General features: G+C 42.8%; 1 protein-coding gene across 1 annotated transcript in view; it reads left to right on the top strand.

Annotated features, from left to right (window-relative positions):
- The window catches only part of met (MET proto-oncogene, receptor tyrosine kinase), a 73,937-nt gene that overhangs the window by 16,301 nt on the left and 38,917 nt on the right, over positions 1 to 18,719 (top strand). The window contains exons 3-6 of the mRNA XM_020079462.2: positions 10,560 to 10,763; positions 16,364 to 16,492; positions 16,960 to 17,133; positions 18,333 to 18,490. Of these exons, the coding sequence (XP_019935021.2) occupies positions 10,560 to 10,763; positions 16,364 to 16,492; positions 16,960 to 17,133; positions 18,333 to 18,490 (665 nt within the window). The remainder of the gene's footprint in view (positions 1 to 10,559; positions 10,764 to 16,363; positions 16,493 to 16,959; positions 17,134 to 18,332; positions 18,491 to 18,719) is intronic.

Here is an 18,719-nt window from a genome sequence, read left to right as displayed (position 1 = left end):
GAGCCAGCATCCTTAAAGGGTCACTTCACACAAATGACATATGTTTTGGTAATTTGCATTGAGGTGTAATTAGCAATGCAGATGGTTTTGGTTATATTCGGTCAGGGTTTTTTTTTTTAGATGTAAATGGTCAGTGTACTGTATTTATAAAGAACATTTCCAGTCTTATGACCACTGAAAGGGCTTTGCAGTACAAGTCACATTTACCCATTCATTTTTCTACAACACATTATTCAGGGGCAATCTGGGGTTCAGTGTCTTGCCTAAGAACACTTTGGAAAGCAGACCGGAGGAGCCAGGGATCAAACCATTGACCTTCTGATTAGTGGACGACCCACTCGTCCTGATGTCTGTCTCCGCACTAATAGAATAGTGGTGACTGGAAGAATGCATTTTATAAAAGTCAAGAGAAGCATGTGTTTCCTTGTTTTTCTCAAAATTTATAAATTTTATTCAAGATTTCAAAGACGGCATTTTAATAGTTGCTTTAAATCCATGTTGCTGTGCCACAATAAAATGGCCATTTTCAGTGCTGCAAACACCAGAGACAGATCCATCCAGAACACTTTGCTTACCACTAGAGGCAACAGAGAACATTTCAGATTCAGCAAGTGAGAACATTTTTTGGCATCGGCGCAAATTGCCTCATTAAGTCTCCTGATGTGGATGATCCGATGAAGTTCCTGTGTCGCCGACCTCTGTCAACTATCTCAACAAGCTTCCTGATTACACAGATAACCAATGAAGAATCCGACATTTCTAACCAAATGGAAGTGGACACCATGTCATCCCATTGAATGGTCTCATTCCAGATGAGGACTAATCCTCCCCGATTCCATTCAGCCAGTAATCCCCTCACAATGCAAGCAATGGATTGTGCCTGACTGTGTACTCAAGTAATTGAGGCGAACAGAAGAAACCTCCCCTCCGTCTCTATGTCCGCACACTTGTTTGGCTTTTGTCACCCCACCGTGCTTCCAGACAATGCACCACAAACAGAGAGGGTATTGAGTCAATTCCTTGGACGGCGCAGATATTGTCTTGCAGCTTTGATCTTATCCACTTCATCAGTGATCCTTGCTTGAATCATACTGCAGGAGGAAGGCAAGCTCACACCTGAGACGGCTGAGGAGCATTTATGGGAAACTGAATTGTGGGTTTTACAGTAAAAAAAAAAAAAAGCTGGACTGAAAAATCTGAAAGTCATTTCCCACAACCGTCGTGTGGGATGTTATTAGTTTTATGCAAATACAGTATGAGTTTTTATTTGTGTTGCACATATATTTTGGAGGGAAAATCTGATGATCAGTTTGTTTTCATGTCAAGAAACCATTATTGTTGCCTGACCGACCTTCCACCCTGCACTTTTTAAAAAAGTCAACCGTGGAACCGAGCCCAGGACATTAAGTCAGTGTGCTGAGAGCCTCAAGTCCAGAGCATTACATATTCTGACCTCAGGCCTGCTGTTTAGTAAGTGAGCAAAAGTTTTCAAGTTACATCTTAATATACATTTATATGAACCTATCATATGTTTGGGAGTGTGAGAAGATTTGGCTGTAATTTTGCTTCATCATGCTGTAGTGCACAAATGTCTGCCGCCTGCAAGTTTTCGGGACATGCAGTGAAATATTTAATGGTGGCTTCATAAAGATCTCCCTCTATAAAAATCTGTTTTTGAAGAGGTTTTGGCTGTGGGATTTTTTCATTATTTTTAGCCCCATCAGTTTCCATGGAGAGCCGTTTGGAATATGACATTTACTTTTCTGCATCATTGGCGAAAAGGGACACATATAAAAGGACAGGCTTCCAAGCAATAAAAAAGTACATGGCCCAGAAAACTGTCTTCCCGTCTGCCACATTTCAGATTCCTCTCACACTCTCGCCAGCATCCTGAGCGCGCATTTGTTTCCTGGTTTTCTTCTTCTCTGAAGTGAGTCGGCTGTGAGTACGATTACAACACCTGCCATAGACCTCTTCTCATCCAGGACAGAGCTGAGACGAGGATGCCACGTGTTCAAACCTTATGTTGACCCTCGGTTGATAAGCTGCCTTGCCGCTGAAGAACAGTCCAGCGCTGTTTATAACCTGAGGTTATCTGGCTGCTCCGCAACGGCTGCTGTTTGGCTGCAGCTGTCCAGCTGCTGTTTCCCTGCCGTACCTCATGTATGAGCAGGGCCCCCACACTTCAGACTGGCTCCAAGATAGAGAGCTGTGTATGAGAAAAAAACTGGAAGCAGAAAGAGCCACTTATAGTCATGAATGTTTGATGCTTTAAATGGTAGCGAGAAGGCTTGTGGAACTGTTTTTGGCAAAAATCCTGCTCAGAGTGAAATCTTCACTGTGGAAATTCTGCCAAGTGTTTGCACCAGTGGATGGATTTGATTATTCCAGACTGATAGAAAGCAGGAACTCTGGATGACCAAAAACAAAACCAAAAAAACAGATTTGGCTGAATAACACGGAAAAATGTCAGTTTATATTTGTTTCAAACCTGTGTGTATATCCCTGCTTCAAATCGAATGTAGTTGTTTTTCGGCTTAAGGGGCCAATTACTTTTGACATATCCAGTGAAGCTGTTATATCCCTGCATGGGATAACAGCTATATTTTCACATCCCCCTGTGGCTGTAGTAATCAGTGGGTGAAGGTAATGCTAATGCTAATAAAATCTCGACTATAGATGACTTTGGTTAACTCTGTGAAGCAGCCTGGACACTAAGACAGCCCCCCATCACGTGTTTCTGTTATTAAGAGCACATGTAGGAATGGCAGTTGCTTCAGTAAATATGGCCGACCGCTCCACTCAGCTGTCAGTTTGGTGATCGATCGGACCTCAGAAAGACATTAATGCTCTAAAATAACGTCCTGAGTGAGTAATATGCCGGCTGAAAAAGCAAAGCGGGATGTGGCGCTCATTTTCGCCCCGAAGGTTACCCCGTGTCATTACTTACCGAGTCGAAGTACTGTCACTAAGTATTAAGACAAAGTGTTTGGACTTGTTCAGCATCTGTATTCATCCACATTATCCTTGTAGCCCCTTTTTACCCGAGGGGACCATATATATGTATATATACTGTATATATAAAGCGCTGCAGTGCCTACACCTATTTGTGATTGTAAACTCACTTTCTCATCTATACAGTGGTGTCTTGCCATGCAGATGGTTGTGGTTATTTTTGTTCAGATTGTGAAAAATTCACCTCTGACATTTCTGCCTCCACCTTAGTACAATGGAAGTGAATGTAGTACTAGGAAATCTTTCCTCATGAATGTGAAGAATGAAACGTTTGGTTTACGTTTGGGTTAGGGGAAGGTTAAGGTTAGGTTGAGGTTTGGGTTAGGCAAGTAGTAACAATGTGACATGGAGACATGACACACCATTTTGAACATAGACCTTTACAGAGTGAGTACATTTTTGGAAAGTGACGATATTGGGTCCAGTCCTCACTTTTTCAAAGGGTTGTTTGAGGGTTAAGACTTGGTTTAATGGTTCGGTTAGAATTAAGTTGAGGCTAGGGTTTGGCATTTATTTGTGATCGTTAGGGTTAGGGGCTGGTAAATGCGTTATACCAATGAGTGTCCTCACTAAGATAGAAGTACGAGTGTGTGTGTGTGTGTGTGTGTGTGTGTGTGTGTGTGTGTGTGTGTGTGTGTGTGCACTACTGTGATGAGGGTCACTGCCAGAGCATCCCCACAGCAGATGTCACACAAATCAACGTGACCTCAGTGTTTAAACAAATAAAAGTCAGCAAGAAAAAGTGTCCAGTACGAGTGTTTTACTGTATGTTTCATACTGAAAGTGCAAGCCAAGCTCAACAAGCCTGGGTTTATATGATGTAATATCTCTGATGAAACACGTAGGAAAAGAGCAGTGGATGTTAACTAATATCAACAAATGGAGTCAAGTGATTAATCTGTTTTCAAGTAATTGGCCCTATGGCCTGTAAAAGATTATTTATTTTAGTTTCTTTCATCTCTATGTGCAACAGTAAGAAAGTATTAAGGAGTTGCCCTGTCTAATTCCCTCTGATCTACAGAGCACAACTTCAGCTACTGTGTCAGTCTGACCGAAATGTGGATATGCTGCTCAGTGCTGGAAAGCTTGTCTGAAGAATGTGCTGCTGCTGTTGAGGAGAAGTGGAATCAAAGAGGCTCTCAGGCCCCTGATAATCCAAACTCAACACTTCATCATTCTTTCCCCTGTTTTTAATCACATGAATCCCCAAACTCTGAGAAAAAGTGTTGATACGTGCAGAAAAAGATGTAAGCGTGTCAAGTAGTGATGTAATCGGCCCTCACTGTGTTGTCAGTGATTGGAGATCTTTAATCAAGAGCGTGGTCTTTTAGTTCAAGCACATGACTTGTTGAATTTAAGTTCAGAATGTGCATTACTTTTCATCAAAACCCTGCCCTTGCACTAAAATCGCTCCTGTTTGCACTTAAATTTGCTCTGCTTCTGCTCAAACTGCGTGCTTGCGCTCAGATATATTGTTGCTCGCAACAGATTTCCTGCGCTCCAGCTTCAGCCCTTCTCCGCACTCGGGCTGCTTTCTGTGCACTCATGAATCGTCTGCTCTTAGATTTCTCCTCTGCTCTTGGATTTTTTTGTATTACAACCCTGATAAAAGTCCCCAAATAGAATGCCAGGTGTCGCATGACCAGTGGTAAACCAATGAAATGGACGATATGATCCCCGCCTCGTTGCGGGCGCATTCGCGTTAATTCAGTGCATCCATGCGGGCGGTTACTCTGAAGGGAAGCAACGTCAATTAACTTAAAAGTTGAATCCAGTTATGAAATTATTGACTTTGCTGGTGCATGTTGGCTGGTGATCTGCTAAACTTTTGAGTAAAGTGACTCTGTTTCCCTTCAGAGTAAACGCCTGCACAGGACGCACTGAACTAAAATGAACGACATCTGGCATTCTATTGGTTGGGGACTTTTGACAGGGTTGTAACACAAAAAATTCCAAGAGCAGACGATTCACGAGCGCACAGAAAGCAGTGCAGTGCAGAGAAGGACTAAAGCTGGAGCGCAAGAAGTCCTTGCAAGCAACAATATATCTGAGTGCAAGCACACAGTTTGAGCAGAAGCAGAGCAAATTTAAGTGCAAACAGGAGCGATTTTAGTGCAAGGGCAGGGTTTTGATGAAAAGTAATGCACATTCTGAACTTAAATTCAACAAGTCATGTGCTTGAACTGAAAAACCACGCTCTTGATCAAAGATAGGAATAACCTCTATAGTAGTTGAGTCTCTTATTGGAGGCGGAGGAGAAAGAGAACGTAGGATCGTCATTCCCTCACATTCATACAGTTAAGGTGATTTAGTGGTGCTCAGAGGCTGCATTGTTCCATTAGTTCCTTTGTGGGGGGAACATTGGGAGCACACACAAATATGCAGTGTGCATACGTGGGTGCATCAGTGTTTGTAAGGAAATAGAAAAAAAAGAGAGGAAGGTGTTTGGCCGAGAGAAGAATTGAAGGCGATGAGGAGAATAGGTGGGCAAAAGGGCAAAACGTAGCTAACTCTGTTGGAGGAAAGGGGGAGAGACTTAGAGGCTTACTTTATTTAACATGTTCATGGAACAATAAGGTTTTATTTTCAGTATCTGGCCTGAACAAGAGAACATCCTCCTACTGGTGCTGCGTGAGGGGAGGAGCCAGAAAGAGATTTGGCAGAAGAAGTGATCACGTTAAAGGTATTTGAGGAAAAAAAAAAAAGATCCATTATCTTTGAGTTATTTTGGACGGTTGAGGATTATGGGTACTGCATCATTGTGAGTGACAAATAAAATGAAGCAGTGGAGCGGCGTTCTCTCCCCACTTCTTACCTGGGAAAGACTTCCTCAATGCAGAATTTGAATTTTTCATGAAAAAAGCATGACGTCTGACATGCCAATTACATGTTGTGGGCACATTCCGCCACAGGGAATCCTTCTGCACAGTGTGAAAAGGTCAACGATGGTGAAGGATGGGCAACTAAAATATAAGTTAAGAGAGGACTCCAGCTGTTTGGTGCACTTCAGCAATGTCTAGAAAGTGAGGGAAACAAAATCAATGTAGCAGACAACCGTGATCCTCTGGAGGATTCACTGTGAGCGAGTGGTTGTGTTGATGACGTTTCTAACATGCGACAGACACAGAAATGAAAAATACAAAAAGAAAACAAATATCTGATGATCCGAGCCGACACCGTTGTCGATGTGATGAGCCACCCCGTTTTGTGGAAGCTTCTGAGCGGAGAACCTCCTGCTGCATTGGTCATGTGCGAGAGATAAAACCCTGGAGAAAGTCCAGACAGAATTATGCAGACATTCTCCAGAGTTCATTTCTAAATGCGGGTACAGGTTTTTGCAAAGTTCTGAAAAGTTGCATAATTACTGTAGTTGTGCAGAGCTTTTAAAAGTCTGTGTGCAACTGTACATGCTGTATGTTTAACTTGGCATTCATTCAGTAGTTGCCTTGTAGCCTCAGTTACTGACAGTTGTGTCAGAGTTTGATGATAGATGTATGAAGGAGGATCCTTGGGAAACCAGTGATTTTCAAAACCTCAACTTTGTTCTGCATGACTGTTATTTCCAGAACATTGTCTGTATGGAAAACATTTATACATGACATTTATACATGAGGCAAGTGATCCATTTTTTGAGTGTCCATTATTTGTAAATACAAATAAGTTGCAAAGAATCACAGGAAATGGGCAATTGACTAAATGTCGTTCGAAATAAAAAAAACACAGCTTCCTTGATGACGCAATTGGTTTTAGTCTCAGTGGAAAGTTTTCACCATGTGCATACTAAACATTAATTTCTTGTATCGCTACAGTCATATGTTATCTACTTTTTTGCCAGCAGGATGTCTAATTTGACTAAAATCTCCCAGTCTTCAGTTGGACCTGTTTATGTGTGAAGCCATTTTCCACCCGTGGCCGTGTCCACCTCAGGGCCCCATTATAAACAAAGCTGGCGTCTGGCGGGCCACTCGAGGGCGAGGCCAGCTGCACAGTGAGGGGCCGGGGTCTTTGTCCACTTGTTTCCCTCCCCTTAACTGTCCCTAACACCCTGACAGTCCCATGCAGCCACACACACACACACACACACACACACGCACACACACACAATAAAGCACATGCAAACATTAACACATGACTGCATGTGGCTTGGTGCAGCCAGCCACCTGTGTTGCTTAGATAAACACACACACACACACATCATGGCTATTAACTACTGAGAGTCAGGTTGCAGAGTAACATGCGCCCTGAGCCCAGGTGGAGTACTGTAATGTGAGTTGTAACATTATGGCAACAATGCACTCCCCCCTCAGCACATCCACACATGCAGTCATGTGCACACGTATGTGTTATACGTGTTCTGCGCTCCACATTCCTTCGCATGTCACTTTCTCTAAGAGATGCATTTGCACACACCCCGGCGACAACCGAACCTCTCCGCTGTCTGGTGCTCACAATTGCACAAGCTATCCCAAGGTCAAAGGTGTGTAATTCCAGTGAGAGTGCCAGCTGAGCGGCCAGCAACAAGAACAACGCATTTGTGCATGTGTGCGAGTCTGCCAACCCAGGCTTAGCCTCCGCAGCAGAATGTGTATTGTGTGCAAGAGCGCCTTTACTCTATTTTTCGCACAGCACTGTTTGTATCCAAATCCTCTTCTGCAAGTAACCCAGTCCACAGTTTATAAGTCAGGCATTAGGCATTAGGTTGTCTATTCACACAAGACCCAGGGGCCACAGCAAGAGTATGAAAACGACATTAAGCCACGCAGATCATCTTTCATCCCCTTCTTGAGACTCCTGAGCAGTGCTGCAGGGTTTAGGAGCTCCGCGGCACAGAAACCCAATCGCCATGCCGTTGTTTTTGGGGACAATAGCTGCTAGTTAAGTATGGGGCCAAAGGTGTATGATATCTCGCATATCTGCCCCACGGTGCCTGTTCTACGGCTAAAAGACACGCTCTCAAAATGACTTGAAAGATGTCGAACATCAGGCGCACTTGCCAACATCATAAATCTTCCAAAAGCTTAATGTTTCAAAAACACGTTTCAGGTTCAACCTAAACCTCAAATCATAGAATTGTAAAATAAAAACTGCACACGTATATGTTGTGACATCTGTCAGGATAACAACCATTAGCTCTTTGATGACATGTAATTGGCTCAACAGGATCTCCTGTGGTTTTGAAGAGACAAAAATTGGTTTAAATGACTTGTTTGCTTCCACCTACAACTCAGATCAACACTACCCCCCCCCCACCCTACAGGATTTTGACCCTCTCAAAGTTTTGTAGCTCATATTCTTTAAAAAAACGTTAACATTCAAAGAAAATAAGTTCAGTTTCATCCTCGGCAGACAAATGTTGTATTTCTTTTCTACTTCGCATGAAATCTTACTATAAAAATCTCGTATGTCTGTGTGACGTCTTCTAAAACTCTCTGTCTCCATGCCAAGAAGCAGCCAAGGAAAACAGGAACAGAGCTTCAAACGAAGCCCGTCAAAACTGCCCTTCCACTGTCCAATTTCATTGCCTTGATCCTCACAAGTACCTCAGCAAAGGCAGCAGAGGAATGCCCTCCCAGTTCTCCTTCCCATCGTCCTGCTCCGATTCAACAAACACCCCAAAGTACCGTTTGTTTGCTCTGAAAATAATCAGGCCAAGGACTGTTTTCTGAGCCGCGTGGCATAATCCCTGCAGTGATGATGCTTCTATCTGCTCCAGTTTTAAGAAGTGAGGAGAGTTTTTGGCAGATTCACATGTTTTTCACATCTGCTAGACATCCTGTCCTGATTTTGCTAAACTAGGAACAAGCTTATGATAAACTTAACTTGTGGTCAAACATAAACATAGACGTCAGAGGCAACCATCGTGTTTGAGGAAGAGATGCTTCTTCTTCCATTAAACCCTCATCTCATCCTACGTGTCCTTATCTTCATCCAACTCTAAATCACGTTCAGTCACAAACTGTCATTCCTTATATGCTCTGAACTTTTTTCCCTGTCTTTAACACTCACAGTAATTAAATGCAGATTAGCTGGCTGCACCACCCTTTCATGCGTCTGGCTTAAAAATATCTAACCTTCCTGCCAGCTATCAATTTCCAACACATCACTGCAGCCACCGTTCTTGAGGATATTTTATTTAATTAAGGATTGTTGCTGCGTGTTTGACACTTTGCCAGGTTATTCTGCCTTCCTCTGCTTTCCCCTTCGTGCAGGCCTGTTCGTCTTAACTATGTGACGTCACCAAGAGAGAGACTTCCCTGATTTATTTCCCCACCAGCATTCTCTTCATCTTCAAAGCTTTCCTTTGAGATCAACGCTAAACAAACGATGTGGCATGTTTCTCACAGGCCGCTTATAATGGCCTCATGACCCAGCCAGTTCTTTTAGAGCGCAGTGAGAGGATTATTAGTCTGTAAGTGATTAAAACCAATTTAGTTTGATGCATTAAGATTACTTTTTACTCTGTAAGTCACAACAGAGGGTTAAGGCTAATGTCAAAAACCATTGTCGACCAAACTCCTCAGTGGGGCACTTTGAATGAAGGCATCATAATCTTTCTACCTGCAATCACTCTGCTCCTTGTGACTCCGCTGAAGAGGTCATCATCCACTGAAGCTGAGAAAACAACAGAAAGCTCAGGTCTGGTCAAGCGACCAGGTCAAGGACCTTAAGAGCCACAAGAGGCCCCACCACCCCCTGGGTCATTAATAATTAATGAAACCTGAGGCTGGGACAGGGGACCATGACTAAACACAAAAAGAGCCAGAGCGGTGAGAGGGCAGGGCCGGGCAGTAAGAGGAGAGAGAGAGCGGTGATATTGATAGAGAGAAGCCCTGGCTACAGTCTGTGCTTTCACTGTATGCTCCAGAGGCTCCAGACACAACAATCTGCACAACCCAGCGACATTTGAAAACCAAAGAGGGAGGGAGCTGGTGTGGCAGCGTTTGGTTTCAAACTCAGAGAGAGGCGATGGGAGTAGAAAAAGAGGAGGGTGTGGGTAAAAGGAGGAGAAAGTGGAGCGGCCCAGCCAGAGAGAGAAAAATGAGTTAATGGAATGAAAAACAGCATGAAGATCTCATCGCTGTTTCCCATGAAACCCGGCCATCCACAGACCAACTCAACAAAGCATGTACTTGCCCTAGAGGTACTATCACGCTGAGACCTCCATTACGAGCATGGCCTGATGAAAGAGAAGCTCAGAGGGGGCTTAGGAGGTTTGGCTCTGAACCCTCCCCCCGTCGGGCAAGATATGAAAGAAGTACAACATGATATTATGTAATGACGACTTTTTATGGGAGCAATCTGTGTTGACAAAATGACCCAATCATACTGATGAGTCCCAGAAAGTACCGTGTATAATCCAATTTCTGTGGTAATCACTAGTTGCTCTAGATTGTTTGCCTCATGCAAGTTTGTCCATTTGAAGTACATTTCATAGGGTGTTGAAAATGACCACGCTGCTGTTACAATCATGCTCACATGTTTTTCTCATTTTGTGTTGTCTTACTTCTAATTCTCTCTCTGTGGTGCTTGTGGTGTCTTTGCAGAGTTCCTCCGACGACTGCGACCCACACGAGGGAATCCACGAAGGGAAGGAGGGCAAGTACCGCCTGCAGGTGACCCAGTTTGTCCAAAGGTTGGAGTACTGGCACAAAGAGCTCACCAACACCTTGGTTACCTCTATAACCGTGGTGCCAGTGCATGGTCGTGCAGTGGCGTACCTGGGCACCGACGATGGACGCCACATACAGGTGAACAAGCCATTTTATACCGTCCTTTACAGTTAACGCCATTAAAAGACTAGAAGGAACTCAATTTGCCTTTAAAATACTTGCAGTTAGGCATAAAAAGAGACCCCTGAGGCTGCAGGGACCAGTGCAGCTCCCCTCCATTATTGTTCATGTAAATGTGGCAGGATGTTGGTACGTGACGAGTGAAAGCGCCTGCAGGAGACACAACAAAAGAGTCAGCTGCAGGTGCCTCTGCTAGGAGCAACTTAGGGGGAAACTATGACCAAACACCAGGACTGCTTTCTGTTTGCACAATTTGCTTTCCTTTGACCTATGCTCAGTGAGCCGCCTAAGAGCCCACGTTCCTGTCAGCCATCTGAGCAAACACTGTCCGTTTTGCCTATCGCTGTACTGACCCACAGTGGATTCCACTGTCCAGGTCATTAGTTTGCAGTTTTCAGAATCTCCTACTCAACCCGTCACCACTGCTTCTCTGTTTTCAGGGTTTTAGTTGTGGAATATTTTGAATTAATATGGGACAGTGAATAGAGGCTCCTAGTTTTCAGTCTTGCTCATGTTTGTGCATCTTGGTGAAAGGACAGTTAGAGAGAATACATGGCTGACATGAAGCCTCAAGAATCATGCAGACATCTAAAACCTAATTTACTCACAGAAGGCATTAACTGAAGGATCCACATGCATTTAAATTCAGATGATCACATTCACATAATATGTGAAGCACCTCAGCCGTAATGATTGCACAGGGATTTGCCTCTACACAGAAGTGTAGAAAGATGGAAGAAATGTAAACCTCTCCTCCTCCTCCTCCACTTTTTACATCATCATATGCTTCCTTGATTACAGGTCATATGTTATTGCACTGTTCACATAAATGATCACTGTCTGAAGCTTGACTTAAGGTTTTTAGTGTCGGAGAGGTTTTAAAATCATCAGCTTTATGAGGGGTCACTCTTCCCCCGTAGCATTGTTTTGCTTCCAAATAAGCATGGATTTGATTGTTTGCAGTTCAATGTTGTCTAGACAATGAGGCTAAATATGGTTGGAATATGTGTATATTGCATATATACAGTAAATATATAAGTCATTTTTGAAAAAAAGTTTGTAGCTTAAAGAATCACTCTATAAAACTGTGGCAATTACAACTTTTATTGCATTTGATGAACCATGTTGCATTGTCAATATGTGTTCAAAAGTGCACAGAATAAAACATGCCCTTTTCCAGCAGCAGCCTTTGTGTGGACCAGTGTAGACAATATATTTTTAGGGACATGTCTGTGTACTAAATGAATACCAAAAATCTTTGTCTGTATGTGTGTTTGTTGAACCCATATCTCAAACCCTGTTCATCTTTTCGGGTTTAAACTCAGCATGAATATTGTTAAGGGCCCAAAACAGTGTAGTGTTGAATGCGATCACAACAACGACAACTGATTCTCCAGTTTGTGGTTGTGGGTACAAGTGGAGCTTAAATAAACTCTGAATGAACAGGTGAGCAGCTCTTTGTGCAGCAGTGGTGCAGCTTCATGGTTCTTTGTGGGGTCTTCCCTCACTGTGGCTCAGTTACTGCAAGTGACTTTTGCTGTTTTAGAACAAAAAGCTACAACCAGCATCACCACAGACCAAGAAAACAGCCCATTCCAAGCAGACATGTGGAGAACAGACACTGCTCTAGTTATTTGTAACACAAGACAATGATCATCTGGTCTCTGTCGAGGTTTAGTTACAACTCTGGACTAATGCAGAATGGAAAGCAACTGATCGCTTTAGAGGTGTTGATTATGTATTTAAAATGGATGCACAGTATGCAGTATCAACCATCACATAACCAGCCAAGCTGTTGTTTGCTCTAATTTCTATAACTATAGTGACTTTATCATGTGGTGTTTTGTCCATCCACTCTGCCGTTACAACTGCATGCATTAAAGTGCAGTTGCATCGTGACCCTGCATTGATGCAATATACTTGAGTGGTGAAGAAGAAACTATGGAGAATGGAATGAAACACAAAAGTAAAAGCTAAATTACCTCACATGTTTTTGAAACACAAGAATGAAAAAGACGTGCGTGGAAAACAAACCGCAAGAGACGTGGAAAGAGGGGCCGACAGCTGCATGGAAAAGGGGGGGTTGGGTGCAAGACGGTGGTGCTGGTGGTACGAGGGGGCTTACAAGCTGAACGGCACGTTAATGGTGAACGGCGGGCTTCGCTGACACGCTCCCTCGCACGGCATTTTCTACTCGCTGAGCGTCCAGTGCAGCTGTTGCTGTGCGTTTCTCTACTATAAACCTCCCTCCTCACCACCCCCTACCCCTGCCCTCTTTCAGCTCTTTTTTGTTTTTTTGTGAGTTGGCTGAATTGGCTGAAGTTCATTGTTTTTAGCTGAAGGGTTTAAGAGGGTCTAAAGAGGAGACCAGCTGTCCTACGCTGCAAAACCCTGCGTGTCATCAAGTAATTATGTCCTAAAAGTCTTATTTTCATACAACGTGTGTGCTATTTTTCAATAAATGTTCACTTATGTTGATTATAAAAAATGGAAAGCGTGCTTGAATCTTGAAACCAGGAAAATTTGATCGAATTGATATAAGAAAATGCTTCATTGATTTGCATTTGATAAAAAACAAAGTAACAGTAGAAAACAGTAATTCAGGATGGCGATTATTTTCCAGTTATCTGTTGTAAAAATCCATCACAGACCAACATCCTGGCTTTCTAACTTTAACTAAACACAGTTTTCCTTTAAATTTAGCGATTCTACAGACGAAGTCAAGTGCTCTTGCACTTTTCAAATAAAGTGGTTTTGACAATTTGGCTAAACTTGTTTACTTGCCCTGTTCTTCTATTTCTTCTATTTACGTTGCCTTGTTCCAAGATTGCAGAGCCCACACCCGCCTGTGTCTGCAATGTCTTGTTCACTTTCCCTGCCCTGATTTTACTCCTCCGGCCACCTGCTCTTTCTGTCCAAAGCCAAGCAGCAACAAGAATCTGTGAGAGATGGCAGTCTTTGCTGTGGCAGGTCCCTTCATTGTTAGTGGCATAAAAAGAGCTTGTCAACTTTTTATGTATTCCAGTTTCCTGGTCGCTCCCAGCGGACGGAGCAAGAGAGAACATGGACTAGAGGCAGTGAAAGAAAAAGAGCGCTGTTCCCCTCGATGGACTCAATTCTGGCTCAGGAAGTGTTTCCCTCGGCTTCAGTTGGCCCACTGTGGGAATCACACAGTGGCCGTGTTTATGGGCCAAACTTCCCCCCGCCCGCTTAATACAATAAGCTGTAATTTACACTGGTATTACCTCCAGAGAGATGCCTGTTGTATGGCCTCGTCCCAGAGGAAAGCCACCCATTATGCTCGCCGTTACAAAGCTGACGTTGATCATGAGGCTCAAACAGTCGGAGGCATGACACTGGAAAACAAGGCATTGCTGAGGGTGAAGGTCGAGGGCAAGCGGTCAACCGGCCAAGCCACCAAGTCACATTAAAATTTATAATGCAGAGTGTTTTAGTCAATTATTAGATGCTCTGACACGCTAACAATAATGGGAAGACAAAAAATATAATAAATAACTCAGTACTGCTGTGGGGGATGTATGTACATAAACACACAGTTACTACACGTCCCTCCAAATTTGCTCCACCCTGACACAGCAGAGAGATTGTGAGTGGACTGTCTGTGTGTGTCCATACTGTATCCGTTTGCATGTGAGTGCGTGTGTGTGTGACAGGGGCAACAGTATAATTGAAGCCAATTCATATACTGTAACTGAAGCAGACACACACACACAGTAGATGCTGTACTTGTCTGTTTGTTCCCAGGCCTGTAATTGCAGCTATCCACAAACCACAAATAATGAACGCTGTCTCAGGTGTGCGTGTGTGTGTGCATGTGCGTGCATGTGTGTGTCAAAGTACACAGTGGTTCTGCTGATGGCTGCATCTTTTTGTTCTGTGTTTCTAAACCAGTCTGTCATCTCTCTCAATCCCCTTATTTGTGTTAGATGTTGACAGATTCAACATTTAACACAAGGACAACTTCTAACTTCAAATCTTAAGTAGTTCCACACTCATTTTATTGCTGTCAAATTCTGATGATTGCATGCAACCTAATATGTATTCAGACTTGGTGTACTGAAATTGTATATGCAGGCTCAAACAAAGACTCTGGATCATATTTCCTCACTAACTCCCAGTCAGCATTTGTTTCGGTGGTGCGATGCCAAAGAGCCTGTAGACGTCTTCCACCTCCTCTGTCCTCTTGGTTTGCTTTGTGTTTCTATCTCAGTTAATTCACTGTGTGTATCAGTGAACGACATTGTGAAACGTTCCAAATAAACATAGCAACAATACAAAACTGTGATGATGAGAAAAAAAACTTAGGTGTCCTCATCTGACCTGTGTGCTAGAACTTTTAACGGAAAATTATTTGGGGTGGGGAGGCCCATTGTGCCTTTGTGTCTTATAATTGACTTTAATTACATAGTTCGTTTAGCAGCAGATGTGTGCGTACGTTTTATGCAAGGTTTGGTTGTATGCACAAGACATACTAGCTTGTTTATGGAGTAATATAGATTCTGTATCCAGTACAGGGTTATAAGGACAAAAATGTTATCATAAATGATATTAGAAATTTAGAGACTATGATGTTCATATCAGTCAATATTGACTTGTTAGTGACTTGTTGCTCCTGGGACCGATGGTCTGCTCTGGCCACCAGTAGACTCTGTAATTGGTACACCTTTATATAAAAGGTGATCCGGGTCCGCTTCCGTATTACTGGGCATTACCCTCCGCGTTCTCAGAACTTCTTTTTACTCTCTGTTTCAAATGTCCACACAGAAATTGGAAAGGGCGCTTTTCCTTACTCTGCACCTGCAGCTTGAAATATGTTGCAGAAGGTATTATATCTCAGCAAATTATTCTCACTGAATGCCTTTAAAACCAGAAGTAAAGAACTGGAGGCAGATTCTATAAGATGTAGCTGTTTGTAACTCACCTGGTTGTGCAGCTGGAATCTTGAAATGTGGTGCTCTAAACTTGTTTTGGGTTCTTTTGATCGTGTTTTTATCAGTAATGTGTAATGTCACATGATTATATTTATTAAGTTTAATGACATTTGGCTCCTGAGTAAAGGTTTTTTATTTTGTTATTGACATTACATTGTGAAATTCACATTGTTTTTGTGTCCAGCTCTAACCCAGTGTATTGGTTGTATATGTTGAAACAAACCACTGACAACACAATTTTTTTTTTCTTTGGCATCTCATTCAGATCAGATCATGTTTGAAAGTACTGACATAGGTTAATAGGATTTCTACTTCTGTGTGTTGTCTTTTGAGATGTTTTTATAGCGACTCCTTCAACTTTTGCCAAAAATGTACATTAGAAATCAAGGTTTGAGTTGTTTGAGTTGTCTGTTTTAAAGCTTATGTCTTTAACCATACTCTGATTTTGGCTCAAACTATGGCGTTTGTTTAAAGTTGTTCTCATGAGAATGTTGCTATATCTGTTGATCTGATCGTCCTCTTATCTTCTTCTTGAGTTATGAAATGACTCTATTGTTGCATTAACGATTCGAAGATTATTACAATGCTGCGTCCTCCCTCCCTCAGGTGCTGTTCTCCCGATTTGCCTCCCCCCATGTCAACATCCGCCTGGACTCCAGACCTGTCTCTTCCAGTGTGACACTGCTGGATGTCAACCACTCAGAGGGAGCCATGCTAATCGCCACAGGAAACAAGGTAGGATTGTACCCACGGATATTAAGAACACAAATACACCCATGGTTCTGTTTTAAGACAGATTACTAATGTAAACCTTCAGTGTACAGTTTGCCCTGTGGTCATCACTAAATACCCGTCAACAAAACAAGAGCGAAACACTTAAAAGAGAATATTGGGCCTCACTCACCAATATCTTCTCTTTCTTTCTAAGAAAACTCTACATCAGACATTCTCAAACATTGGGATGCATTCATGATATACACTGAAACTTTTATATGTTTGTCTTTTTTTGAGATAAAAAGGATAAAATGTTATGGTAATTTGAATCTTTTAGAATAAAAAGTGAACAATGTCCTTCATGGATGCACAGTTTGAGTAGCTGGTTTTTTTCCATCCTTTCACTGCTTGTAAAATATTTGTCAAACCTCATAAACACTGTGAACACAAATTACTGTATTATAAAGAACTTTTTTTCCTCCTCTTAGATCACCAAGGTCCCTCTGATTGGCCCCGGCTGTGGTCAGCTGACCACCTGTACTTCCTGCTTGCTGTCGTCCAGGGTAACTGAATGTGGCTGGTGTAACGGACGCTGCAGCAGAGCCGACCAGTGTCCCTCCTCCATCTGGACACAACACTACTGTACACCTGTCATCACCAAGGTAACCACAAGGACTCATCACCATGGTGACGATGAGGGCCATATAGGGTCACAGTTTATATAATTCAGCACATTGCACTGACATGCGAACAGAAAACAAAACATGATGGCAACACTTAACAACTTATCTATTCTTCATTGTTCAGGGCGCTGGTGCTTCAACACTGTGTAAATAACCTGGACCTAAAAACAAGCTGTGTAACCTTTGCTACTTCCTGCTCACTCAGTTTGCTTGGACACCTCTCATGTGATTTAACTCCTCTCCCTCCAAAAGCAGAATCTTCCTGTTGAACCTGTTTGCTCTGCGTACATTTGTGAAGCTCCTCATGAAACGGCAGGCTCACTGTCCTTTTTAGCACCACGCTGACACTGTGAGACTACCCTGAGCTCAGCGTGGGGGGTGCTCATTCCTTCTGACGTTTAATGCAGCACCTCATGCTGGTCCACTGTCTCCACTCAAGATAACTTAAAGCTGCTGCTGCTCCTTTCAATGCAACAAAACAGGTTTATTGTGAGAATAACCCATAAAAAACCAAACCAAACTACCCCTATCCTTTGGGACCTTTAAAAAGAGCTGTTACTCACCAACTTAAATCTAATTCACAAATTTACACAACATTAGGACGTGTGGGAGAGTGTGGATAATGTGATTTTTTATTTTTCTGCAGTCTTTCATTGAGGGGTCAGGCTTGAAGGTAGGAAGAAAAGGAAGGAGCTCCAGTTTTTTGTCTGTTATCAGTGTTGTTGATTTTGGAATTTGGTAAAACATAATTTCATTGTGTAAATAAATATAGGTGGATTACATATTGAGTTTAAATGAGAAACAAGTCTTCAACTTCAACTGGGATTTGAAGAACATGCTGTGTATCTTAACTGCACAATATGGTTGATTTATGGCTTTAAGCAGGCAGACGGGACTGAAGGTTCAGATCATTCAAGTTCAGAGATCCTTGCAATAGCAGACGGAGGATGAAGGACGGCTGTGGCAAAAACCTGACCTGAAATGTTAACCCTGTCAGTGAAAACAAATACACCTGGATCGACACCAGAGCAGCATCATTGTGTTTGCTGCAACCATTTTTGGCAGTTGGAGTTGTATAGCCTGTACATAAGTTCAATGTCCAACAAGGCCGGATACTGAGCTTCACTATTTTATTATTTTATGAATAGACTTAATAATGCTCCTCATGTCTACATTAGGTTTTTCCATCCTCTGGGCCGATACGAGGATCTACAGCAGTCACTATTTGCGGGCAAAACTTCGGCTTCGACAAGACGGAGAGCTTCAAGGCCTCACTGGTGACTGTGGAGGTGGCAGGAGCTCCCTGCAGACTGCCCAGACAAGACAACGTCAACAGGTATGTGTGTGTGTGTGTGTGTGTGTTTGTGTTTGTGTTGCATATGCATTTACAATACAACACTGTTCCTGCACAGTATCTGAAAAGCCACCTTTGAGAGTCAGTGAGAGAGACAAAGTGTGCATTAAGTGGTGGATGTTTACGTGATGAAGGGACCAGCACGCTGGCATCCAATTGGGGCACAGCAGGTTTAATGGGGGTTATTGTGTTGAAGGAAGAATGTTAAGAA

Source organism: Paralichthys olivaceus, chromosome 7, assembly GCF_024713975.1.
Source record: "Paralichthys olivaceus isolate ysfri-2021 chromosome 7, ASM2471397v2, whole genome shotgun sequence".
NCBI lineage: Eukaryota > Metazoa > Chordata > Actinopteri > Pleuronectiformes > Paralichthyidae > Paralichthys > Paralichthys olivaceus.
Note: the sequence above shows the minus strand (reverse complement) of the source record. Positions and strands in the feature narration are given on the sequence as shown.